Source organism: Lepus europaeus, chromosome 4 (assembly GCF_033115175.1).
Source record: "Lepus europaeus isolate LE1 chromosome 4, mLepTim1.pri, whole genome shotgun sequence".
Taxonomy (NCBI): Eukaryota; Metazoa; Chordata; class Mammalia; order Lagomorpha; family Leporidae; genus Lepus; species Lepus europaeus.
Genome location: NC_084830.1, coordinates 147,254,330 through 147,282,060, shown reverse-complemented (window position 1 = coordinate 147,282,060; position 27,731 = coordinate 147,254,330). Strand labels below are relative to the sequence as shown.

The window sequence follows — 27,731 nt, the reverse complement described above, 5'->3', positions numbered from 1 at the left end:
TAATGACATCCTTGTTTTTTATCAGATTCAATGTAAATAACATTGTTTCTTCTCACAGCCAAATAGATAATCCTTAATCACTTTTGAGTTACTAAATTGCTCTCTTCACTTGGTTGCCTCCCAAAATTCTCATTTTTCCTCAAATCCTTTTCCATCTCCTCTGCGGGTTCCTTCTCATTTCCTGAAACTCTAAGTGCTGAAATGCTCCATAACTTCTGATATTCTTCCATCAAACCTTTTCCATCTATAGTCTTACACATTTTAGTACAGATAAGTCCATCCTAACTACTCAGGTGAAAAATCTTAAGAGTCAACCTCAACTATTCTCTTTCTCTAGTGGGAACCCACTAGAGAGTTTTGTGTGTTATTTATTAGGATCATGCTTAATGCTGGTGGAATACAAAGTAACTTCAGAAAATTCACTGAAAATATGTATTATTTAAAAAATGCATGGGTTTCAAAATTTTTTGCATCAACAATAAACTTTCTTTTTCTTTTTTTTTTGACAGGCAGAGTTAGTGAGAGAGAGAGACCGAGAGAAAGGTCTTCCTTTTCTGTTGGTTCACCCTCCAATGGCCGCTGCGGCCAGCACACCGCACTGATCCGAAGCCAGGAGCCAGGTGCTTCTCCTGGTCTCCCACGCGGGTGCAGGGCCCAAGCACTTGGGTCATCCTCCACTGTACTCCCGGGCCACAGCTGAGAGCTGGACTGGAAGAGGGGCAACCGGGATAGAGTCCGGCGCCCCGACCAGGACTAGAACCCGGTGTGCCAGTGCTGCAGGTGGAGGATTAGCCTAGTGAGCCACGGCGCCGGCCAACAATAAACTTTTAATTCCATTTTCCATGAACTCTCCGAAGATCCCTTTTATACCTTTCCATTTTGTTTTTCTCTATAGCATTTATTAATATCTAAAATAACAGATGGACATTTGTTGATCTGCTGTCCCATGATGTCAGAAGTGTTGTTTTTTTGACAAATTCTCTTCAGATGCTAGAATAGGGCTTGCTACTTTGCAGTGTCTTATATATTCATTTTTTGATTGAATAAATCAATGCCTTAAATCTTTTATTAGGCAGCAAACTCCTTAAAAAGGGTTGAATACATTTGCACCTTAAACAGCACTTTGTAGAGCATTCACACATTGCCTATTAAGCTTCCTGTCAAATTAATAAGCATAATGCTTAATCAGAAGAATAAAATGCAAAGAAAAGATAAAAATAATTTTAAGATGTAAATAATTATGCTTACCTGTTCTATTGCACTCTTTAATTTGTTCATGTGGCTCTCAAACAGAGGAAAATGTGAAAAAAAGAATTCATTAAATTTGTTATTTTCATCTTCATCTTTGGATAGTGAAAAGATTACACCAATTGCAATTTTCTTTTTCCTCACAATTCCTGGGTTGGGGCCACAGCTTTCATCTGACAGATTAAAACTTTCTTCTATAGACCTTAAAGATAAATTTTTTCATGTTAAAAAATGAAATTAATTAACGATTCAATCTTCTTGCTAATTAAATGTAAACAAGCTAAAGTCTGTTGCTGTTTTATGAAATACATCTAATATTTCATATCAACTATATTTATTTTTCTGAGAAATCATTAGCTATTCTTCCATGCTCACATTTTTCACAGAAAAGTTTACTAAACAGAGTGCAAAGAGTTTCACCAAATTAAAAGTTGCTAAAGAAGCAGATAGTCCCAACTCAGACTCAATTCCAAAGCCTATAAATTCCTAGATTTATAAAATGACTCTGATAAAATCTCTTCATTGTCCTAGGATCTTCTTGTCTTTCCTTTTGATTCTAAGAATTAAATCAGGAGAAGGAATAGAGGGAGTGAGTAAAAGAGAAAATAAGATGTTTCTAAAAAACATTAATTTGCAAAACTAGAAAACTGAAATATCAAAACATGCACTGCATGGATCAAGAAGCTAAACATAAAATTCCTAGAAGAACACAAAGGGTAAAAGCTTCATGATATTGAACTTGGAAATGTTTTGAATATAATATAAAAGGTACAGGCAAAAAAAGTACATAAATTAGACTACATAAAAATTTAAAATGTTATGCATAAAAAGACATTATCAACAAGGCAAAGGCAATCCATGGAATGGGAGATGCTATTTGAAAACAATATATATGACAAGGAGTTAATGTCCAAAATATGTAAGAACTCTCACAACTCAACAACAAAAACAAGCAAACTCAAATAAAAACTGGACAAAGAACTGAAACATTTATCTAAGAAGATATATAAATGTCCAATAAACACCTGAAGAGATGTTCAACATCACTAATCATTAGGAAAATAGAAATGAAAACCACAATAAAAAAAAAAAAAAAACCCTTCATGGCAATTAGTATAGGTATACATAGGTATATAATATTAATTTTTCTTAAAAAAAGAGAAGAGAGTAACAGATATTAGTGACAATGTGGACAAACTGGAACCCTTATACTGTGCTGGGGGGGATATGAGATGGTGCAGACACCACGGAAAGCAGTGAAACTCCTCAAAAAAAAAAAATGGAATTATTGCATGATCCAGCAATTTGGCTTCTGAGTATGTACCCCAAAGAACTGAGCACAGGTAGTCTAACAGAGATCTATATACTCCTACTCACAGCAGCAGTATTCACAATAGCCAAAAGATGGAATGTCCATCAATAGATGAATGTCTGAATGTCCATCAACATATGAATGGATAAACAAAATGTGGTAAGTGCATCCAAAGGAATGTTGTTCATTGGTAAAAAAAAATTAATGAATTTCTGACACATGCAACAAGATGGAAGAGTCTTGAAGACATTATGGGAAAACCGTACTTATATGAAGCACTTATAGTGGTCAAATTCAGAGAGACAGAAGAGTAGTATAAAGGGGAAGGGAAAAAGGAACAGGGAGTGAAATGGGTACAGAATTTCAGTTTGGTAAGATGAAAAAGTTCTGGAGTCAGAACCATATACAACAACGGAGGTTCTTTAATGCCAATACTCCATGCAACTAAAAATGAATAAAATGGTAAATTATTTGTACAACTTACAACACTAAGAAAATTTAGTAAGTTTTGTAAGTTTTTAGTTCCAGACTTTAAATGCACAAATTACAAGTTCAGGCTCTAAAAAATCACGTTAAAATTGGATTTAAGGAACTATTCAAACCTGTTTACATTCCAACTTACCATCTAGGAAATACCCCATTTTCCAAACTTGTTGTTTGGCTGCGGCGCCAACGTCGCTGGTAGCTGCTAGCACAACTCCGGGTAAGGGAGGAGTTTGGAGAGGGAAATGGAGTGATAAGCAAGCTGCTGAGAGATGCTGTTAAGTCAGAAAAACAAGCATAATGTGTAAGTTGATAACTGGCAACTTTGTTTTTAACAAGTTAAAGAAGAAAGTGACTGAAATTTTCATTTGCACCAGGAGTCTCTAAAATTTCCATTAAAAAATACATTAGGTCGAGGTGGTTGACCTAGTAGTGAAGATGCCTGCTGTCCCACAAAGGTGTATTTGGATTAAACAGCTGGGCTCTGGCTCCTGACTCCAGCTTCCTGCTAATGGAGAATCTGGGAGGCAGCAGTGATGGCTCCAGCAATTCAGTTCCTGCCTCCCGTGTGAGAGATCCAGACTGAGTTCCTGGCCCAGCCCTGGCGGATGGGGGCAACTAGGGAGTCAACCAGCACACAGCAGTGCAGGAGCACGCCCACTCTCTCTCTCAGGGGAGTGCACATACATGCTTTTTCTGCTTCCTGCTTCCTCTGTTTAAATAAATAAATAATTTTTTAATAGTGAAAAACATCTCATTCTCAGAGCAAGGTTTCAGAGGAGATAAATCACATGTTAACAGTGTACTGGCCAGAGACTCTAAGAGATTCCACTCTAAGAGAATTCCACTTTACCCAGAAGAAAATGCTACTGTTCAACAAGGTATTATTTCTTTATACACCAGACCACCCCCTAACTTAGCCAAATTGTTTTAGTCCTTAAATTATAGGGAATTTGATGCTATTCAAACTCAATAAAGCAGATGAATTTTAAGAACAAGAACTACACTTGAGCTACATTCATTCAGAGAGGTTATGTACAAGTACTCCCAGATTATGTATGCCTAGGGAGTCAAGCTTATCACTACTTAACTCCCAAAATGAGAAGATGCTCTCAGGAGCATTCAAAGGTGACACACAAATTCCAGTAGTTCAAATTAGAATTGCTAAATTCCCAGGTGTAGGGATTACTCCCTTTGCAAAATCTTTCTCCACACTCCAGAAGACCTGTCTCTTGCCTTGGGGTAGGGAGTACTATAACACTTTATTTTTTACTAAGATTAGAGATCCTCCCATAACTCCCCCCAAGCAGGACCTAGAGAAGATAACATGTGCTATTCAGGCGTATTTTAGTTTGGCAATATTTTTCATTTTCAACTTACCAGGCTAAATTAGGTGCCCTTTCTCTAAAACTCTTTGCCCAGGTGTAATCACGGAACACACCACACAATGAACTTTGATGATTTTCCCATCTCCTCTCCCAGTAGACTCTGCTTTTGCCTTCCTTAAGGGCAGAATCTGGGCTCTACTGTTTTTTATTTTCATCTTCAGCATGTTTCAACAAATGTTTATTAGACACACAAATTTTAGAAAAGTCTGTATTTGCAAGAAATATGTATAGCACTGGTTCAAAATATCTAAGCTGTTCTGGACAAAAGACAATCTGACAGTTTAAACCCTAATCACTAGCAAGCAGATAGAAGCAAATGTGTCTTTTCTTCTATGATTTCTAAATAGCCTCCTGAACAAAACTTTTTCTCTAGTAGTGGTTAATTCTAAGCCACCATATATTCATCCTGGCCATATTCCATCAGGCACACTTAATAGTAAACATGAAAAATATTAAATTTAAGAGACTTTCCTTTACTCTTTCTGCAATTCTCTTGTAAGGCTATTAACGATATGAACAAATTATATACATACAATTAGATAATGAAAGCAGGATTAATAGAATTGAAACCAGTTAACAGTGAACTTATTAAAAAAATATTAACTCATGAATCTGGTATTACCAGAGCGTGCTATGCCACTGTCTCTGTCCTCATTCAGCTCTCTTCCAGGCATGTCCATGGGGTTGCTGTGAACTGTGAATCAAGACAGAACTGAAAGTTATAAAATATACTGCTATTCAAGTGACATTGCTCCTTTATAAAACATCAAATCAAATCATGCTCATCTGAATGCATTCCTTTTTTTTTTTCAACAGCATGACACCAACCCAACACCAAGAGCTATTACTCAGTTGAACAAGCTTTGAGAGATATCTGAAGAGTTCACATATAGTACAAAAATAATCTATGACACAATAGCTAAAGATGAAAAGGGTGACCAAAATTTGTATTTGAGAATCATATTCAAAATAATATTTACAATATCATTTAACATTTTGAAAAACACTAGCTTTAGAACAGCATGAATGATGGCTGCTGGGTCTAAGAAATGGGTACATGATTCATTTGTCTGACTCTGCTTGTATCAATTTTTAGACAGAAATATAATAAATGTAAAAATTTTTTAAATGAAGTTTGAGACATGTTTGAATACTATGATCTTAATTAAAAATTAAAGGTATTTCTAGATAACAAAATTGCTAATATCTTTTACTTATTTATATTTTCTAAAATAAAGGTGTTGTTCATATCTAATATTTATAAGTAAACATTAATCAAAATGAGAAGGGCAACATAGATACCAAACAGAAAAATTACAAGTAAATTTATTTATATTCTGCTAATTTCTACCAGAATGTTACAATGCTAATATTTATATGTGAAATGTGTAAAACCATGGAGTACCATCAGAAAACTGTATTTACAAGCAGAACGACCTACTCTACATTCAAGGCAATGATATAAACAAATATATATGCCTTTTCATTGAGCATTATAATGGTGCTTGTTCATCTAAATCTTAGCTCCAAGAAAAATTGCTCTTATGGAATAGTGTAGATCAGAAATTTTACAATAATAATAGGGTATTTCTCCAACTGGTGAAATATGGTACAAAAGCTACTCAAGCCATGGAAACAAGACAGTGTCACATTAAAAACTCCACATGGTATTTTAAGAAATAATATTCATATTAAATTTTGGTTTAAGATTCTAAAGTTAAAATCATCTGAGACATGACAAACTGGAATTTCATAAACATTTAATTTCACTGATATCTCAGTTTCTGGAAACTTTAATAACATATTAAGTAGGAAAAAAAAGTAAGTTTTATACTTCCCAAGCAATGGTTTTTTACCAAAGCCTCCCTTACTGCACTTATATACTCTCTTGTTTCCACAGCTGAACTACAGATTCTAGCCGCTGGGGCACACCAGCTAGTCTACCCACACAGCACATGGCAAACCTGCAAAGAAAGAGGCGCTCCTGATCAGGCGGAGCGGACCCTGCTCAGAGAATGCCCGCCTGGGGCTGCAGAACTGTGAAAGACCTACATGGCAAAAACGTAAAATACACAGGAAAGAGGGCTGTTAGAGAAGCCACACTGTGTCAGGAAAAAGAGAGCAAAAGAACAGACCAACAGATATGGATGGAAACTTGAGTAATTCAGGATGGCTTCCCTTTTTGAAACAGATAGTTCCCTTTTGGTTACAGTATATGTCAAATAACAATTTCATGTCTATTTATCAACAAATCTGTATACAACAGAAATAAGCTTCTACTATATGAGGTAAAATTATTGTTCAATGCTATAAAAGATTCAAAAAAAGCACAGTAACCTGTCTATATAATTTTGCATTTGCCAAATAAACTTATTTTTAAAAGTCAGTTTTAAGATTACAGTATTTTCTAAAATTACAGCAAGGAGAAAACCACCTATGCACTTGGCATACAGCATATAACAGGGAGCAAATACATAAAAAGAATCTTATTGACAAATAAGTATAAAGACAATTTTTTCTAAGCTAGTGATAAGCTACAAAGGAACAGAAGCAGGAATGTCAGCACAGCCCATCAGGGTCAAACTCCCTGGCATCCAGGAGAAGTGGCTGTCACACACTTGACCAACAGAAGATAAAAGCAGTCTGAAGACCCAAAAATGGCATTACGGCCTGGAAGCAAGCAACCAGGTTACCTGTTAGTCATGTTTAATCAATTGAGTTTAAATAACCATGTAGGAGGCATACCTAAAAGAGAATAGGGAGCCTTCTGGTTTAAAAGGGTACAATTTTTTTTTTTCAAACTGCAATTAGATATTATCTTTTTGTAATAATTTACATAACTATAGTGCAGTTGCCACAGTCTTTCCATGTCTCAATGAGCAACTCTTTCTTGATTTCTCCCTAAGCTTACTTTCCCTCTAGTTAATTCAAAACTTAGCCACTTCCTTAAATTCTTTCCCTGCCCACTTGTTTCCAGCATACAACTTTGTTTCCTAGAGTATGCACATGCATACATGGTACACACAGAATTCACCAGCTGAGAACCTTCCTTTTCCTATCACCTTCCCTCTAAACTTAAATTCTCACTCATGCTGGCCTCCTTCCTTAGCCAAGCAGTAACAGGTAGTGTTATTCAGGACTAACGATGAGTTAGTGACTTAACTTCTGAAGTACCTCCTTCTCTTCCAAGCCTAATTATACCATAGGATCCCAACTCCTCATTCTTCTTAATTAAAAAAAAAAAAAAAAAAAAAAAAAAACCTTCCCTCTACCAATTATCACATCTACCTTTAATCTCACCTTCCTTGTAACTTCCCTTTCTCATCAACATTTAAACATAGTCAATTCTCCTCTTTCTCCCAAACAGCTAATCTGACAATTCAGGATCTCTGGCAATTCGTAAGATTTCTTTCAGGTCTGTGAGGCCCTCATTTTCCAACCATATATCTGTGGCAGCATTTTCTTGACACATTTCAACCAAAACAACATATTGAAAAAGATTGAATGTTGGAGCAAATATGAGAATCCAAATGTCTTCTATGAAGCCAAATATTAAAGAGACTTGAAAAAAATGTTACTCTTCTAAGTTTTATTTGCCTTGAAAAAATTATTTCACAAAATACATTACTTATATTAACATGAAAAGGGTTATAAGGGGTATTTTTTTTTTAAATTACCAAATAAACCCTTTTAAATTTTTTTTCAGGGTTTTTTTTTAAGACTTTTTAAAAATTTATTTAAAAGGCAGAACTAAAGACAGAGAGAGAGAGAGAAAGAGAGAGAATCTCGCATTTTGCATCCACAGGTTCACTCCCCAAACAGCTGCAATGGCCAGGGCTGAGCCAGGCCAAAGCCAGGAACCCAGAGCTTCTTCCAAGTGTCCCATACAGATGAAGGGGTCCAAGGACTTGGGCCATCTTCCGCTGCTTTTCCAGACACATCAGCAGAGAGCTGAATCAGAAGTGAAACAGGCAGGACTTGAACCAGCACCCATATGGGAATCTGGCATAGCAGGTGGAGGCTTAACCTGCTATGCCATAATGCCGGCCCCCAGTTTTAATTTCTAATTCACATCGAACCCAGTCACTCCAATATGGGATGCAGGTTGTCTAGAATATGTGTTATGCACATGAGACACCTTGAAGATGGTATCCAAGTCCAAACACAATCTCCATGTTAAATTATTGTCAATTCCTTTTACATCTAACCCTAACCTTATACACATAGCATAAACATAATTTTATGCAATAATTCTTCTAATGCTCTTGTACATAAAACAATATTTTATAATGTTCAATTTTTCCACCCATGGTGTCATGTCAAAGATAACAAAATTTTGGATTTTGGAGTATTTTGGATTTGAAATGTTTGGATTAGGGATGTTCAGCTTGTACAATATGTATACATAAATAATTATAACCCACATAAGCAAAGTTGTCTGCAGTCTTTAATAATTTCAAAGTGTAGAAAGGGGTTCTGAAACCAAAAAGTTTGCAAACTGCTTGCATCTTTGAAAAAAGATTAACCTGAGTCTCTTCTCAGTTCTGCCTTCTACTATCCCTAGTGAAACTGCTAATCTAGGCCACAGGAAAACTTTTTGTTTAATGAAGCTCATACTATTTTTTATTACCCTACAACAGTATTGAATGTTAATTACAGCAGCCCCCCATTATCTACTTCAAAGGTTTCCATTACCCATGATCAACAAGCAGGGCAAGTACAGTACAATAAGCTATTTTGAGAGAGGCAGCCACATTCACAGAACTTTTATTACAGTATACTCTATGCTGTTCATTATTACCTATTGTTGTTAATCCCTTACCATGCCTAATTCAGAAACTAAAACTTTATCATGGCCGGCACTGCGGCTCACTTGGCTAGTCCTCCACCTGCAGCGCTGGCACCCCGAGTTCTAGTCCCGGTCGGGGCGCTGGATTCTGCCCCGGTTGCTCCTCTTCCAGTCCAGCTCTCTGCTGTGGCCCAGGAGTGCAGTAGAGGATGGCCCAAGAGCTTGGGCCCTGCACCTGCCTGGGAGACCAGGAGGAAGCATCTGGCTCCTGGTTTCGGACTGGCGCAGCGCGCTGGCCATAACAGCCATTTTGGGGGTGAACCAACGGAAGGAAGACCTTTCTCTCTGTCTCTCTCACTGTCTAACTCTGCCTGTCAAAAAAAAAAAATTATCATGGGTATATACATACTGGAAGAAATGATGTTCATATAGGGTTCCGTAATAATCTATCATTTCAGGCATTCAATGAGAGTCTTAGCCCCATGGATAAAGGAGAGACTACTGTACATATACTGTAAATTGTTTCTCCACCCCCCCACCCTGTTCCTATAAACACTTTACAGTTCTTGTTAGTCTATGTGTGATTTTCTTCTCCTAACCCTTCTATGAATCTATACTCTCAGGGCTCCATCTTCAACAATCTTTTCTTCTCATTCTTTACATTTCCCAGCTCATCTCATCTATTCTTATGCTTTCAATTACCATGTGTGCACTAATGATTCTGAAATCCATGGCAGATGAAGCCAACTTTCCAACAAAGTGCTATGCTGCCCCTTCAATAATATGAAGTAGTTTCTGGGAAACAGGAGTCTAGGCAGGGACTGTGTTTTTTAAATCCCCTAAGGTAGGTGTGATTACTTATCACCAAGGGAATATGAACAATAGTGACCTATATCACTTTCAGGCTGATGTGGTTATGAAGGGGACATGCCTTTTCTCAGACGCGATCTCATTCCATTGGTTTGATGCAGCGGAGCACAACCTTAGATACCACATGCTAAGATGGCAGAACCCAAAGAAAAGACAGGAGAAAAACTATTCATCAATAAGAATCAACCTTTTTGACTTTACGCAAGTGAGAAAACTACATCATGAGTTTTTAAGTTACAACAGCTTTTATTAAAATACACCTATAATGAATACCTTCACTTGAATATACCACCAACACTTCCAATTCACCATGCCTAAACCTCAAGTCATAATTCTAAAATCTATTCTGATCATCAGTGAATAGCACCAGTCTCCATGCAATTATACAACCAAGTAGCAAAGTACCGTCCTTGATTCCTCTTCTCTTACCTCCCCTATCTAATTACTTACTCCAGTTCACTATTTCTTAACAATTCTCTATCCTCACTAACACATCCTTACTCTAGGCCACCATTATATGTCACTTGAACTACCATAAGCAGTCTTCTAATATGGATTTTCTCTCATTCTCGCTTGCTTACTTGAATCATTCCTACTGCAGTCAGAATATTCTTTAGCACAAACAAATCTGATCTGATGATATTCTGAAAACCACTCTCTGGTAGCCTTAGAATGCACCTTGAACATCTCCACTCTCAAGGAGCTTTTTTTTTTTTTTTTTTTTTAACTAAGAACTCATGCCATCATGTTCAGGAAACCACTGACACATTTGTGCAAGGGCCACATAGCTCATAGCTCATACACTTCTCTGGCTGATGACTAAACACAGTAAGTAATAAGGCAGGTCCATTTTGGGCAGACACAGGAAACTTCTGACAGCCAGCTTGACTCAAAGACTTTCCAACAGACTTTCCTTTGACTAGACAGCAAGCTGAGCCAGTTTCACCCAACCTTTATCCTTCTCTCTTCCCCTTAGGGTCCCACTCATCTCCCAGCCCTTCCCAGCTCCCTCGTCATTTTCTTTCAGTCATTTCCTCTAACAAAATCCTTGCATATTTAATACTGTACTGTTATATGTTTAAAAAAATAAAACAGGTGGAGAAAAAAACAAAAAGTAACAGGTGGAAGACCCAAACTAGCATATCGTCATAGGAACCCAACGCACAAAGAACAAATTCAAATTCCTGAGTGTAACTTACAGTGTCCCTTGTGATCTCACTCTTGCTCAATTAATTCTTCGTTTCTTTTTATTTCCTTTACTCCTACTCTGTGTGCCATCCGCATTAATTTATTCACATTCTCTTCATAATCTGTGATGCCTTTCTACCAGCTCTATGTAATCCTTCAAGCTTAGGCATCATGTCCTCAAGGAACGCTCTCCAGGACTAAAATAGGTGCTTCTCTTCATTTTCATAACACCTTGCTTTTAACTCCATTAAAGAATTTACTACATAGGGCCAGCGCTGTGGAGCAGTGGGTTAATACCCTGGCATGAAGTGCCAGGATCCCATATGGCCAGTGGTTCTAGTCCAGGCTGTTCCTCTTCCAATCCAGCTCTCTGCTATGGCCTTGGAAAGCAGTAAAAGATGGCCCAAGTCCTTGGGCCCCTGCACCTACATGGGAGACCCAGAAGAAGCTCCTGGCTCCTGGCTTCGGATTGGCGCAGCTCCAGCCGTTGCGGCCATCTGGGGAGTGAACCAGCAAATGGAAGACCTCTCTCTCTGTCTCTACCTCTCTGTAACTCTTTCAAATAAATAAATAAATCTTTAAAAAAAAAAGAAATAAGGATATAATTTTTAAAAAAGAATTTACTACACTATACTACAGTAAGTACACAGTAAATATTAACTGTAGTAAAAATACAGTAATGTAATTCTTCTGTTATTTTTCTGACTCGCTCTAACTTTAAATCCACTGAGGCAAAACCGCATATGAGTCACTTCTGAATACTTAGGGCCAGCAGAGCACATGGAATACTACAGGTACTCTGCAATACTCAATGACTGAATAACTGAAAAGTTAAAGAACTGGGTTTCAAATACCCTTGATTCACACTTAAGAGTTTGCAAGTAAATGCGCATTATTTAAACTCAAACGTAAACTGATTATCTTTCTACTATATCAAAAGGATGATTATGTTTAGTCTCTATAGCAGGGATGGGGAACATCCAGCCCACAGGCTGCATAAGGTTCACATAATCATTTTGTCTGGTCCTGCCAAAGGAACTGCAGGCAGGACGGAAAATGCAATAAATCTACAGCAGGCTAATTTTACAGTTGATAATTCCGTAAGGCCCAAGAATAAATGTTATAAATATCTAAACGACCATTGGCAGAAAAAAAGTTCCCCATCACGGCTCTGCAGTATAATTTATAAGTGATAATAGATTTGTATTATTAAAATGAACTGCTTTTAATAGGCTCTGTGAAGTTTAAACTGTCAAATTATAAAGAAATATGATTCAGTTACTTCTTTGTCATATTTTCACTCTACTAAAATCAATGAATTAATCAAGCGAGTTAAGATGGAACTTCTATTTTTCTATAAAACACACGTTAAGTATGTGCCTAACACAAAGACCGCCCACATTAGGTGCTTAATGAACGGTTGCTCATTTGAATAAACATCAATTATATAAAATAACTGGAATATTATACTGTTCAAGTCAGAAGAAAAACTGTTTCCTACTAATATGTACAACTAATAAATATTTATTAAAATTAATTATAAAGAAAAGTTCTTAGGGCTGGTGTGGTGGTGTAGTGGGTTAACCTGCCGCCTATAATGCCAGCATCCCATATGGGCACTGGTTTGGGTCCCAGCTGCTCCACTTCTGATGTAGCTCCCTGCTGATGCACCTGGGAAAGCAGCAGCAGATGGCCCAAGTGCTTGGGACCCTGCACTCATGTGGGAGACCCAGATGAACTCTTGGCTCCTGGCTTCGGTGTGGACCAGCCCTGGCCATTCTGGCCATGTGGGGAGTGAACCAGCTGCCTCTACTCCTCTCTCTGTAACTCTGGCTTTTGAATGAATGAATGAATGAATGAATCTTTATAAAAATAAAATTTCTTACTAAACAAGGAATGAGAGAAATATTCATACTATCCTAACTGCTGTCCATCCCTTGAGCTACTACATCTATTCATGCACTGCAAATACAGTTAGCAGCAATTTGGTCCAGTTTTTCTAGACAAAGGAAAGAAATTCTAGAAACAGTTTTTCAATTAAAAATGTTGAACTCAAATAACACTAATCAGCTCACCAAATTATTAAATAAGGTGACATTCTAGAAAATCTTTTAAGAAACACCAAATTTTCATAATTGTTCATCTGAATTACTGGTTAAAAAATGAGCACCACTTAAAATGACTTTTATTTTTAGGGAAGAGAGAAAGATGGTGTATTATGAGTTTTCTTTAGAAATATTTAAAGAATACCAGTAAGGGGTTTTTCATATCAGTGACAGTACCTTTTAAAGATACAACAAATTTAAAAACAAAACCAGGGCTGGCACCATAGCATACCAGGCTAAGCCGCCACCTGCAATGCCAGCACAGCCCATGTGGGCACCAGTTTGATTCCCAGATGCTCCACTTCCAATCCAGGGATAGCAGCAAAGGATGGCCCAAACGGATGGGCTCCTGCACTCATGTGGGAGACTCAAAAAAGCTTCTGGCTTTGGCCTGGCCATTGTGGTCATTTGGGGAGTGAACCAGAGGATGGAAGCTCTCTCTCTCCCCCTCACTTTCTGTAACTCTGCCCTTCAAATAAAATAAATAAATCTTAAAAAAAAAATAAAAACAGTACCAAAAAACAACCCAGACAAATTAGACATATCTTTAGCATTTTTTCAGATACAAAGTATTACGTCCTAATATATGAAAAATGTTTTCCAACTAATGCAACTATTATACATACTTTCAATTTGAATGCCTTTTCCACTTATAGCATTTGAAATTCTTTGGTCTCATACCACTAGATGTACATCATTATGAAATAACTTCAAAACTTACTAAACTGTTAACATTTTTAAACTTATAAAAGTCAAAATACTATTTACCTATATTTCCTAGTAGTCCATTAATAACTGTGTTATTATCAGCCTTTAATGTATTATTGTCCTGATTGATGAATTCAAGACTGTCTTGCAGCCTATGGAGAGGGGAAAAAAAATTCTACATTCATTTTATGTTTTCAATGGCAATCCTTTGTACAACTCAATGAAATTTTAAGTGCAAAACACTTAAGTTTTACATTGCCGTATTAGTACTACAAACAATGAATGATAACAATTATTAATGATAACTAAGCATTTAAATCAGGGCTTGGCAAATTATCAATCTGCTATCTCTGAGTGAAAAAAAATTACTGGAACACAGCCATTCCCATTCATGCAATATATTGTTTTTTGTTGCTTTACTGCTACAGTGCCAGGGTTGAGGAACTCTAATAGACCACTGGGTCATAAAGTCAAAAATGTTTATTATCTTGCCCTTTACAGATAAAAAAGTTGCTAATCATGAGTTAAACTACAATCAAGGCTTTCCCTTATATTTTGGACCTGAAAATATTTTTTAAATATAAATGGGGGGGGGGGGGGGGTGAGGACATGTTCACCATCATTATCATCCAAATATCTAAAAACTACCTTTAGACCATATGTTAAAAATGGCCTATAGAGAAGTGATGGCTCAAGTCAGTGAGTTCATGCTACCCACATGGGAGACCAAGACTGAATTTCCAGTTCCCAGCTTTGGTCCTCTCAATGTTGAGCCACAGCATGCAATGGCAGCATTCCATATAAGTGCCAGTTCAAGTCCTGATTCCTCCACTTTCAATCCAGCTTCTAGCTAGTGTGCCTGGGAAAGCAGCAGAACAGGCCGCTGCCACCCATGTGGGAGACCAGGATAGAGTGCCTGGCTCCTGGTTCCTGGCTTTGATTTGGAGCAGATCTTGCTCTTGCAGCCATTTGGGGAGTGAACCAGCAGATGGAAGACCTCTTTCTCTGTCTTTCCCTTTCTCTCTGTGACTCTGCCTTTCAAATAAATAATCTTGAGGAAAAAAAAGTTTCAGGAAAGATGAAGAAACTGAGATGAAAAAGCTGAAAAAAGAGATGCCAACCCAGGGTCTTTAGTTTCTGCTTTTGTATAAAACTTTTAAAAATCAGTATTTTTATCATCAAGATATGTCAAGTGTCTGCAATTTTTTTTAAGAGTAACAGAGACAGAGGAAGCAGTCAGAAGTCTCCCATCTGCTGATTCACTCCCCAAATGGCTGCAAGAGCAAGGTCTGGGCCAGGTGAAAGCCAGGAATCAGGAGCCAGGAATTTCGTCCTGGTCTCCCATGTGCGTGGCAGGGGCTCAAGTACTTGGGCCATCCTCCAATGCCCTCCCAGGCACATTAACAGTGAACTAAAATGAAAATCAACAAAGCCAGGGCTCAACCATCACTCCCCCATGGGATGCTGGCATCTCAAGCGGCAGCTTAGCCTGCTGTGCCAGAACAGACACTGGCTCCCAAGTATCCACAATAATTAAAGAACACATCCTCCTTTGTTTCCTTCCTAAAAGAAAAGAGTTACAGGTGTTATAAATTTAGCTAGTAAAGCTCCTCAGAACAGAAGTTCTTTCTAAGGTACTAACAATTAGTGGGGACTCAAAAGAATGTATCTTAAGCAGTCTCCTTGTCGCCCCGTGCTTCTGGAAAACTCAGGTTACCCCTCTGATGGGGACAGCTGACTAGCTAGTGAATCCACTTCTAACATGCCAACTGCAGAATTCAACTGTGGGGTCTACCACCACCTAATCCTAACCCTCGTACTTCATGTGTTAGACTGTGGCACAGGCTTCATGATCCTGATACATGTCTACACTTATTTCAGTCTTGCTATTCAAACTCTGGCATTAACAACCTGTAAGACCACTGTGGCCATTAAACTAAATATTACGTGTAATACCCACATGGCTGATCTACACTGTTTCTGTCTTCAGGGCTAACTGTGCAGAGAAGCTGAAAGCTGAAGAGAATATCCCTACAGATACTGAGCACAGAGCTATGAAACTAAAAATTGGCAATGTTAAGCTAAGATGGAAACAATCAACATTTTCATTATAGATCTATCTTCCAGCAAATTAAAGAAATAGAAACAACATCTCCTGTTTTACAACTAAACTCAAATGAGGATGCACTCTTGCCTCTATAAACTTTCAAACTTAAGGCAGGGCAGAAAAGCTAAATTTGTGCGACAATCCTGAAAGCAGTTTGTTATTTTCATACTTAGCAATCTTAAAATAGTTTGTTCCCCCCACCATCCATAAGCACTTACGTATTGAGACTTCCACAGATACTGCTGCCAGTGCGAGCAGTAAAAACCTTACTGAGCATCAGCTGTGGAGGGGAACTATGAAGAAAAAGAGAAGGTTACACAGAGATCAAAACTACAACCCAATGACCTTTTGAGATTTATTATAAATGAAACAGTGTAAGTCACAGAAATTTCAGAGCACAGACACAAGAGCCATAAGGTAGAATTAAAACTAGAGAACATCAAAAACTGAGTATATAACTTGTTCAAACTGGGTGACGATCACATGAAATTGTCTCCTCTTCAAAAAACAAAACAAAACCAAAACCCTGAATATCCACAAATAGCTTCATTTAAAAAAAAAAAAATCAGAAAACTTACCGGATCTGATGAATTTTTAAGGTAGACCCTTTGTAGCTCATTGCTACTGAGCCAAACATCATCTCTCCAAGCATGTTAGCATCAGAAGAGCACCGAGAACCCTGAACAATAACCATAGCATTAATGAATTTTCAGAATTTAAAATCCATGACTCTTCAAATATATATTTATCAAAAATTGTTATATTCTACTTTGAGTTTTAATTCCATGTTGTACATGCTGTTTGTAACTTGATTTTCTTCAATTTACAAAGCCTTGTAGGTCTAACACCATTATTAGACAAATTCCTTTTAAAAACTACACAGTAGGGGGCCAGCACTATGGCAGTCAAGCCTGTGGAGCCTCATCCCATATGGACATCGGCTGGAGTCCTGGCTGCTCTGCTTAGGATCCAGCTCCCTGATAATCAGCCTAGGAAAGCAGCAGAAAAGGGCCCAAGTAGTTGGGCCCCTGTACCAACGCTGGGGGACCCAGCTGAAGCTCCTGGCTCCTGGCTTTGGCATGGCCCTGTCCTGGCTGTTGTGGCCATTTGGGAAGTGAATCAGCGGGTAGAAGATCTCTCTCTCTCTCTCTCTCTCTCTCTATCTTTGCTTTTCAAATAAATAAATCTTTAAAAATATATTTATTAAAAAAAAACTACACAATATTTTACTGTATGAGAATAGCATGGCTTATCAGACCACTTCCCCATACTGATGAATACTAAAGTCACTTCCAGGCTATTACCACTGACATTGAAAGGAACATTCTTTTTTCTTTAAGTTTATTTATTTATTTATTTATTTATTATTTGAAAGGCAAAGCAATTAAGAAGGAGAGAGGGAGACAGGGAGGGATGAGAAGGTGGGAGAGAGAAAAGAGAGAGAGAGGAAGGGAGGGAAGGAGGGAGGGAGGGAGAGATACCTTCCATCCTCTAGTTCACTCCTCAAATGGCCCAACAGCCACAGCTGGGTCCGGCCAAAGCCAGAAGCCAGCAACTCCATCTGGGTCTCCCAGATCGGTGGCAGGAAACCAAATACTTCAACCATCATCACTGTCCCCAGTGGTCTACATTAGCAGGAAGCTGATCAGAGGCAGAAATCTAACCCAGGCACTCCAATACAGGATGTGAGGGTCCCAAGCAGTGGTTTGATATACTATGCCACAGTGCCTGCCAGTCATATGAACATTCTTAACCAAGTCTTATACATATGCAATATTTCTTCAGGGCAAACAGTAAATGTAATCCACACAAGAATAATTCTGACTATTACTATTGTGCAAAAGAGGCATCCACAAATGAGGCAATTTGTATCTTTTTTGTATTGGAAAAAAGACTTATTTAAGATCTACAGATTCCATGTATTGTTCTTCAAAATCCCAGGGTCATTTTTACAAAATTAGAAAAATCTCTTAAAATTCTTACAGGCCCACAAAAGACCACAAATACCCAAACCAACCCTTGGAAAGTACAAATTAATATTCGCACTTCTCAATTTCAAAATACATCACAAAGCTACTATATTCAAAACATATGGTACTGACTGATGAGGTCTTTTCTAATTATATACTGAAGTGATCTTCTGTATATAAAGAGAATTGGAAATGAAAAAAAAAAAAAAACAACCTGGTGTTAAAATGGAAATGGCATAGAAAATTAATTAATTTGAAAAAAAAAATTATGTAGGATCTCTGTCTTTAATGTGCTGTACATTGCTATTTAATGCTATAATTAGTAATCCAATGGTAGTTTTTTCACTTGATGTTGCTATATGGGCAAAATGTTGAAATCTTTACCTAATATATACTAAACTGATCTTCTGTATACAAAGAGAATTGAAAATGAATCTTTACATGAATGGAAGGGGAAAGGGAGCGGGAAAGGGGAGGGTTGCGGGCGGGAGGGAAGCTATGGGAGGGGGGAAGCCATTGTAACCCATAAGCTATACTTTGGAAATTTATATTCATTAAATAAAAGTTTAACAAAAAAAAAAAAAACATATGGTACTGACATAAAGACACACATACAGACCAATGGAACAGAACAAAGAGCCCAGAACTGAATTCACACATATATGATCAACTGACTTTCAACAAGGATGCTAAGAACACACAATGTAGGGGCCAGGGCCAGGGCTGTGGCGCAGCGGCTAAAGTCACCGTCTGCAGTACTGGCATCCTATATGGGTGCCAATTCCAGTCCTGATTGCTCCACTTCTGATCCAGCTCCCATTTAATGTGCCTGGGAAAACACTGGAAGACAGCCAGAGTACTTGGGCCCCTGGTACTCATGTGGGAAACTAGGATGAAATCCCTGGCCCCTGGCTTGGGCCTGCCCAACCCTGGCCACTGCAGCCATTTCAGGAGTGAACCAGCAGATGGAAGATTCTCTCTCTCTCTCTCTCTCTTTCACTCTGTAACTTCAACTTTCAAATAAAATAGACAGTAGGGGAGGGGGAGAGAATCTATTTAATGAAAGGTAAGAAAACTGAACATCCACATGTAAAAGAATGAAAGTGGACCCTTACACCATATCAAAAATCAACTCAACATGGATTAAAGACTTAAATATAAGACTTGACAGTATAAAACTCCTAAAAGAAGAAATAGGACAAAAGATTCATGATTTTGGCAATGATCTCATAAACATGATATCAAAAGCACAGAAAACAAAAATAGAGAAGTGGGACTACCTCAAATGAAAACACTTTTATACATCAAAGGAAACTGCTGAGAGGGAGAGCAGACAAGTTATGGAACATGAGAAAATATGTGTGAGCTACATATCCAATATGGGGTTAATCCCAAAAATATACAACAAACTCCTACAACACTACAGCAAAAAAAATAACAATAACCAGATTTTGAAAAGTTTCAGGTGAGTAAAACAGACATTTATCCAAAGACACATAAATAAACAACAGTAATTTTCAATATTAGTATCAGAGAACTGCAAATCAAAATATCTCACACTTATCAGGCTGGCTATCAAAAAATAAAACAAGTGTTAGTAAGGATGTGGAGAAACTGGACCTTTGTACACTGCTGACAGGAATGCAAAATGGTTTAACTGTCACAGAAAACAGCATGGCAATTCCTCAATAAAAGTAGAACTACCATGTGATCTAGCATGTTTATTTACCCAAAGAATTAAATCAGGACCTCAGAGAGATACTAGCATTCTCATGTTTACTGCAGACAAGATATAGAAATAACTTTAATGTACATCAACAGATGAATGCATAGAGAAAATGGTCTATCTGTGTGTGTATAATACAATGTTGTCCAGCCTTAAAAAAGAAGAAAATTCTGCAATGTGCAACAATATGGGTGAATCTTAACGATATTACACTAAGTGAAATAAACAAGTCCCACAAAGATAAACACTTCCACAATTCCACTTAAAGCGTATCTAAAATAGTCAAATTCATAGAATTAAATAACAGAATGTTGGTTACCAGGGCTAGAGGATAGGGGAGAGAACATTGGGAATTACCAATCAATGGGCATTAAGTTTCAGTCAAGCAATCAGAATAAGCTCTAGAGAAGACATCTGTTGTACCACATTGTACATATCATCAACAACAATGTATAGCACACTTAAACATTTAAGAGGGTATCTCTCACATGAAGTATTCTTTTTAAAGTTTTTTTAAATTTAAAAATAATACTTTAAATATCAGAAGGTTGTGTTTTCAATGAACTCTTGATTAAAGTTAGAGCTTTCCATTATTTTTTAATTGTCCTCAGAGGATTCAGAAAAACAGCTAGAAACTTATTGCTATTTATATATGATAGCAAAAGTCATTGATTTCCTACAAAATATCTCCTAATATTCTTTGTTTTTTGATTTTTTTTTTTCAAGTACAATCTGTCTCAGGGCATCGATGTGCCCAACTGAAAAAACCTGCATTTAACAGTCTCACCTAAAATATAGGAAACATGGGTTCATTTCTATGCTTCATAAGTAAGACTAATGGGAAAAGTAGTTTTCAGAATTATCTGGTTATATGCAGTTGACACATGTCTGATCAATGATATATAAACTGAAGTCACTAGAGACAGACAGGCCACACTACAACCACAAGGCAAGTACACATTAACCATGATGAAGTAGAAAGAAAATGGAATCCTGGTCTCTGACGGCATCTTGAAAGCCCTTAAATCACAACTAGACGGCACATCTACAGACTTGTCATGTGAGAGAAAGAATCCCTAATTTGTTTAAACCGCTATTTTAAGAGAATATTACAGGAAGCTGGTGCTGTGGCATAGCAGGTAAAGCCACTACCTGCAGTGCTGGCATCCCATATGGGCGCCAGCTAAAGTCCCAGATGCTCCACTTCCTATCCAGCTCTCTGCTGTGGCCTGCGGAAGCAATAGAAAATGGCTCAAGTCCTTGGGCCCTTGCATTCACGTAGGAGACTCAGAAGAAACTCCTGGATCCTGGCTTCCGATCGGTGCAGCTTCAGCCGTTGCAGCCAACTGCGGAGTGAACCAGCGGATGGAAGACCCCCCACACACACACCTCTCCATCTCTCTCTGTGTAACTCTTTCAAGTAAATAAATAAATCGTTTTTTAAAAAATAGAGAGTATTACAGGGTAATTCCTAACTAATGCAATTATATAATAAAATAATCAAGGAAGATGATGACCTAAATATCTATTTAAAATAGTAAATAAAGATTATTCACATATTTCTGGGGCTGGTGTTATGGTGTATTGGATGAGGTCACCACCTGTGACACCAGCATTCCATAAGGGCACTGGCTCAATTCCACTTCCCATCCAAATCTCTGCTAATGGACTAGGAAAAGCAGAGGATATGGCCCAAGTGTTTGAGGTCCTGCTACCCACGTGGCAGAATCAGATGAAGTTCCTGGCTGCTGGCTTCATCCTGCAGCTATCTGGGGATTAAAACAGCAGATGGAAGTTCTTTCTCTATTTCTCTCTCTCTCTCTCTCTGTAACTCTTTCAAATATTATGGACAAATTTCACTAAACCACTCCATCATAGAAAATCAAGAATCAGGACATATTGTTTTTAAAGATTTATTTTATTTATTTGAAAGACAGGGTTACATAAAGAGGTACAGCTAGAGAGAGAGACAGAGGTCCTCCATTCCACTGGTTCACCCCGCAAATGACTGCAATGTCCAGAGCTGAGCTAATCTGAAACTTCTTCCAGGAACTTCTTCCAGGTCTCCCATGCAGTGCAGGGGCCCAAGGACTTGGGCCATCTTCTACTGCTTTCCCAGGCCATAGCAGAGAGCTGGATCAGAAATGGAGCAGCTGGGGCTCAAACTGGAGCCCATAGGGGATGCCAGCGCTGCAGGCTAGGACTTCAACCTTCTGTACCACAGCGCCAGCCCCACTAAAATGTTTTAAACATCTGAGTGATAACAAAAAAGTGATGAGGCTCCTCACTGCACCCCTGACAGCCAGCAAATACATCTGCACATCACTTCTTTCTATAATGAGATTCTCTTTATAAACACATAAAAATGATATATATTTATGGAGTATGATGTGATATTTCAATACACATATATACTGGATAACGTACAAATTAGGGTAAGCATATCTATCTCTTCATTCACTTCCTTGTGATAAAAACATTAAAAATCCTATTTTAACTTGCCATGGGACCCCAAATCCCATTAAGTTGGCAGGTACTAATGCCGTTGTACTAGTTAAAGTGATCATTTTAAGTGCATAGCTGATCATAAAGACAGGAATAAGTGTTAAGGGGATCACATAAATAAAACCAAGTGTCTTCTAATAACAATAGATAGAGGGGCCAGTGTTGTGGCACAGTGGGTTAACGCCCTAGCCTGAAGCACCGGCATCCCATATGGGTGCGGGTTCGAGACCTGGCTGCTCCACTTCCAATCCAGCTCTCTGCTATAGTCTGGGAAAGCAGTGGAAAATGGCCCAAGTCCTGGGGCCCCTGCACCCACATGGGAGACCCGGAAGAAGTTCCTGGCTCCTGGCTTCAGATCGGTGCAGCTCCAGCCATTGCGGCCAACTGGGGAGTGAACCATCGGATGGAAGATATCTCTCTCTCTCTCTCTCTCTCTCTCTCTCTCTGCCTCTCCTCTCTGTATAACTCTGACTTGCAAATAAAATAAATACATCTTTAAAAAAAAAAAAAAACGATATAATTAAAAAGGAGAGAATGACCCAACATGGGAAGCAGGCCACACAGCAGACTCACAGAATAACAAACGCCCTAAACAGCACCCTGGCCTCAGAATCAGCCCTTCAGGCATTCAGATCTGGCTAAAAAAGCCCATGAGAGCATTTCAGGCATGGAAAGGCAAGACACTGTGGCAAAAAATGCCCTACTTGAAAGATCTCTATGAGTTAGATCCTAGTGAAAAGAAGGGACATCGAAGAAGGAGGTACCTTTCTCTGAAGGGAGGAGAGAACCTTCACTTTGATTATGGCCTTGTATAATTAAGGTCAGAGTGTGTAGACTCAAAAGGCTTCCACAGCCTTGGGTGCCTATAAGAGCCTCGGGTGATCACTGACACCATAAATAAGAGTCTCAATTGTTAAATCAACAACAGGAGTCACTGTGTACTTGCTCCCCATGTAGGATGTTTGTTCTTAATGAGTTGTACTATGATAATTAATGGTAAAACTAGTCTTCAAACAGAAGTTTATACTTTGTGCATCTGTGTGGGTGCAGAACTTAGTATACAGTTGATCTTATATATAAAGATAATTAAAAATGAATCTTAATGAAGAATGAGATGGGAGAGGTAGTAGTGGGGGGGAGGAGGACGGGTATAGGGGGAAGAACTACTACATTCCAAAAATCTGTACCTATAAAATTTCTATTTATTAAATAAAAGATTTCAAAAAAAAATCCTATTTGATAGCTTCTCCAAAAAAGTCTATTATCATTATCTATATTGACACTAATGTGCAATAGAGCACCAGAACTTATTTCTACTAACTATAACTTAGTACTCACTGACCAGTCTATAAAATATTCTTCTAACTCTTTTTGCCTTTTATTGACTATCTTGAATCTTCTTATTTTGGGGGGTTAAAATAACATTATAAACTTTTTCACCTTTCCTTTAAAAAAAACCTTCATGTATCAATTTATTTTACTACGTAAAACTTTATACTAATTTTACACATATTTATTTATGTATTTTTCTTTCTCAGAGCTGTCCTCTGTTTTATTTTAATAAAGTCACAAAGTTATTAATATTTAGGAAAAATAATTTGTTCTATCTAGGTTACGAATATGAAGAACTCATCTATTCCTGGGATTTGATTAAGATCAAATCTTTAGGGGTCAGCACTGTGGTGAAGCGGGTAAAGCCGCCAACTGCCGTGCTGGAATCCCATGTGGGCACTGGTTCGAGTTCCAGCTGCTCCTCTTCCAATCTAGCTCTCTGCTATGGCCTGGGAAAGCAATAGAAGATGGCCCAACTCCTCGGGTCCTGTACCCTAGTATGAGATCCAGAAGAAGCTCCAGGGTCCTGGCTTCAGATCAGCCCAATTCTGGCCATTGCAATCATCTAGGGAGTGAACCAGTGGATAGAAGACCTCTCTCTCTCTCTCTCTCTCTCTCTGCCTCTGCCTTTCAAATAAATAAATAAATCTTTTTTAAAAAAATCAAAGCTTTATTTTGATGCGTACAGGTTTGGCATTAGGAACAACTTTTTTGAAGCAAAGCAGAATAATTTTTTTTTTTTTTTTGACAGGCAGAGCGGACAGTGAGAGAGAGAAACAGAGAGAAAGGTCTTCCTTTTGCCATTGGTTCACCCTCCAATGGCCGCCGCGGTTGGCGCGCTGCGGCCGGCGCACCGCGCTCATCCGATGGCAGGAGCCAGGGGCTTCTCCTGGTCTCCCATGGGGTGCAGGGCCCAAGCACTTGGGCCATCCTCCACTGCACTCCCTGGCCACAGCAGAGAGCTGGCCTGGAAGAGGGGCAACCGGAACAGAATCCGGTGCCCCAACCGGGACTAGAACCCGGTGTGCCGGCGCCGCAAGGCGGAGGATTAGCCTAGTGAGCCACGGCGCCGGCCCAAAGCAGAATAATTTTTAAAATGATCAGATAGTGTTTAAAATATATATATATTTTTAATTTTAAAAATTTATTTCAGGGCCGGCACTGTGGCGTAGTGGGTAAAGCTGCCGCCTGCAGTGCCAGTATCCCATATGGGTGCCGGTTCAAGTCCCAGCTGCTCCACTTCCAATTCGGCTCTCTACTGTGGCCTGGGAGGGCAGTGGAGGATGGCCTAAGTCCTTGGGCCTCTGCACCCACGTGGGAGACCTGGGGGAAGCTCCTGGCTCTGGATCGGTGCAGCTCTGGCCATTGCGTCCAGTCAGGGAGTGAATCAGCAGACCAGTGGATGGAAGATCTCTCTCTGCCTCTCTCTGTGTAACTCTTTCAAATAAATAAATAAATTTTTAAAGAAAAAATTTATTTCATTTAAAAGGCAGCAAGAGATAGAGAGACAAAGAGCTAACTTCCATTCACTTTTTCACTCCCCAAGTGCCTGAACTGGCCAGGGCTGCACCAAGCCCAAGCCAGGAGCCAAGAACTCCACAGAGGTCTCCCATGTGGGTGGTAGGGACCCAAGTATTTGAGTCATCACCCGCTGCCTCCCAGGGTACACATTAGCAGGAACCTGGAACCAGAAGCTGAGCCAGGAAATGAACCAGATGTGGTCATCCTTAGTGGTATTCTCAACCACTAAGCCAAATGCCCACTCCTGGGGTTTCTAGGTCTTTTTTTTTTTTTTTTTTTTTTTAAGATAGTGTCATTCATACTTTGGCAACCTAAATTATTCCTGGCTAATGAGATAAATGAGAGCCTTCCCTTCAAAGCTCATTTTGTTTTTAAAGATTTATCTTATTTATCTAAAAGGCACACTTACAGAGAGAAAAGAGGAAGAGACAGAGACCCACAACACCAAAGCAAGGAGCCAGGAACTTCTTCCAGGCCTTCCGTGTAGGTGCAGAAGCCCAAGCACTTGGGCCATATTCCACTGCTTTCCCAAGTATATTAGGAGGGAACTGGACCAGAAGTGGTACAGCTGGGACATGAATCAGGGCTCATATGGGATGCTGGCACTGTAGGTGGTGGCTTAACTCTACACCATGGCATTAGCCCCCAAAGCTCATTTTTGTTATGTATCTAACACCACTGTTAGTTTACTGAATTATTTCTTATATTAAGTAAGCTATATAAATTTAAATATCAAGACATAATTTTACTACAAAGAACATAATCCTCAAAAAGTAAAACACACTTTAAATTATATGAAACCATATAATTTGCTCTAATATATACCAAATAGTTAACATGAATATCACTAGAATGTCATGTATTTTAATGTGACATAATCCATAATGAAGGGTATTTAAGAAAGTGCTATTATTATCACTGCCTTGTATAATGCCTTACTTGAATAGTCTTTCCACATACTCAGTGCTAGAATGACATAACATGTATAAATCAAAGATAACATTCTGGTTACCTGAACTAAAATTTTATCAAATGTAGTAAACTATGTTACAATAATTCAACCCTTCCTTTTTTGATCAAAAAAAAAAAAAAAAAAAAGCAAATTTCTTGAGTCTAATACAAACTAAGTATAAAACTATCATCTTCAGATTGCTCAGTCATTATCAGTTTGCTAAAACTTATTTTTAACCATAAAATAAATTCAAGAAAGTCAAGTTTGCACAGCTTTTCAAAGTAAAAAACTTCCTAAATTTGCAAAATGTCCTAAGTCATAATGGTGCCATACGGCATAGCACCACTAGGAATCATTTAAGGTATTGTGCCTAGTGTGTAGAAGAAATCAGCAGACAAAGAGAACTGTCCAGTTACCTTCTAACGTCCAAACTATACTAATTTTAGAAGTCCTGCAAATAAATGTTGTCTTGAGAAAGACTAATTTCCATCAAAATATAATTATCTCATTACAAATAATCAAAAAGCCTAAGATTTCATTTTGGTACTGACAAATATGAAATACTTGTGATTCATGCAAACTTGAATGACACAAGTTTACATGAGAAGTTATCTGCTTAGTCTGAAAACTGATCTTAAGTAAAATGTTACGAATTTATACAGAAGTTCCTATTTAGCTACTGAGTTGCTTACTTCAGTATTTTACGAGTCACATTAAATTTAGAAAAGTAAACATGTGCATTTCTGATTATGTGTATTTCCAATTATACTTTAACTTCACACTACAGTTGAACTGCATTAATATTTTCTATTTATCTTCATACTTCAGTAATTAGAAAGGATATAAAATAAAAAATTATTCTGGTAACCCAATAAATCTGAATTAGGAAATGAATGGAGAAAAATCTTCTGCTACCTGTACCCACAGCTCTTTACTTCTACCCCAAAATTCATCAAATTTTAAAAACTTGTTTAATAATCTATCTCTACAGCAATAATGAAAGCTCTAGGAAGATAGTTTCTAACCACTGCAGTATCCCAAATCCCTATGATGGAGCTCAAAAGTATTTGGAAATGAGTAAATAAATGATGTCCATGGTCTTACCTGGTACTTAGGACACTGGTCTTTGACATCAGAAGATAAAGTCACAGAACTATCCAAAGAGGAAGAGCTGTCTCCTCCAGGTTTCAGCTGGCAACATTTCCCGAAGACTTTAACTTGAGCATCACTACAGAGTTTCTGAAACACACATAATATTCCCATTCATATTTTAACAAACTGTTCACCACATACACACTTAACCATAGTATAAAAACCCAGGAAAAACTAAGGATAAAGTAACTCAAAATAATGTAACTTTAATATAATGTCTATTTGATTTTGCTCAACCTTCTCCAGTACTATTTTCTTTTCTTGTCTCATAACTGTAATAATAATTGTGGAGATTGTATTCTACTTTTCTCACCAACATTACCAAATTGGGGGAGTTTTTCTATATTATCATGGCAGGCACAACCTTCATTAATA

At 38.1% G+C, this 27,731-nt stretch overlaps 1 protein-coding gene across 2 annotated transcripts in view; it reads right to left on the bottom strand.

Annotated features, from left to right (window-relative positions):
* The window catches only part of FNIP1 (folliculin interacting protein 1), a 121,402-nt gene that overhangs the window by 39,202 nt on the left and 54,469 nt on the right, over positions 1–27,731 (bottom strand). The window contains exons 3-10 of one of the 2 annotated variants that reach the window (XM_062189218.1): positions 27,309–27,443; positions 16,777–16,877; positions 16,417–16,491; positions 14,152–14,243; positions 6,396–6,479; positions 5,054–5,125; positions 3,183–3,318; positions 1,249–1,450 (exon numbers count right to left, since the gene is read on the bottom strand). In XM_062189218.1, the coding sequence (XP_062045202.1) occupies positions 1,249–1,450; positions 3,183–3,318; positions 5,054–5,125; positions 6,396–6,479; positions 14,152–14,243; positions 16,417–16,491; positions 16,777–16,877; positions 27,309–27,443 (897 nt within the window). The remainder of the gene's footprint in view (positions 1–1,248; positions 1,451–3,182; positions 3,319–5,053; positions 5,126–6,395; positions 6,480–14,151; positions 14,244–16,416; positions 16,492–16,776; positions 16,878–27,308; positions 27,444–27,731) is intronic. The other variant, XM_062189216.1, reaches the window with a different exon arrangement.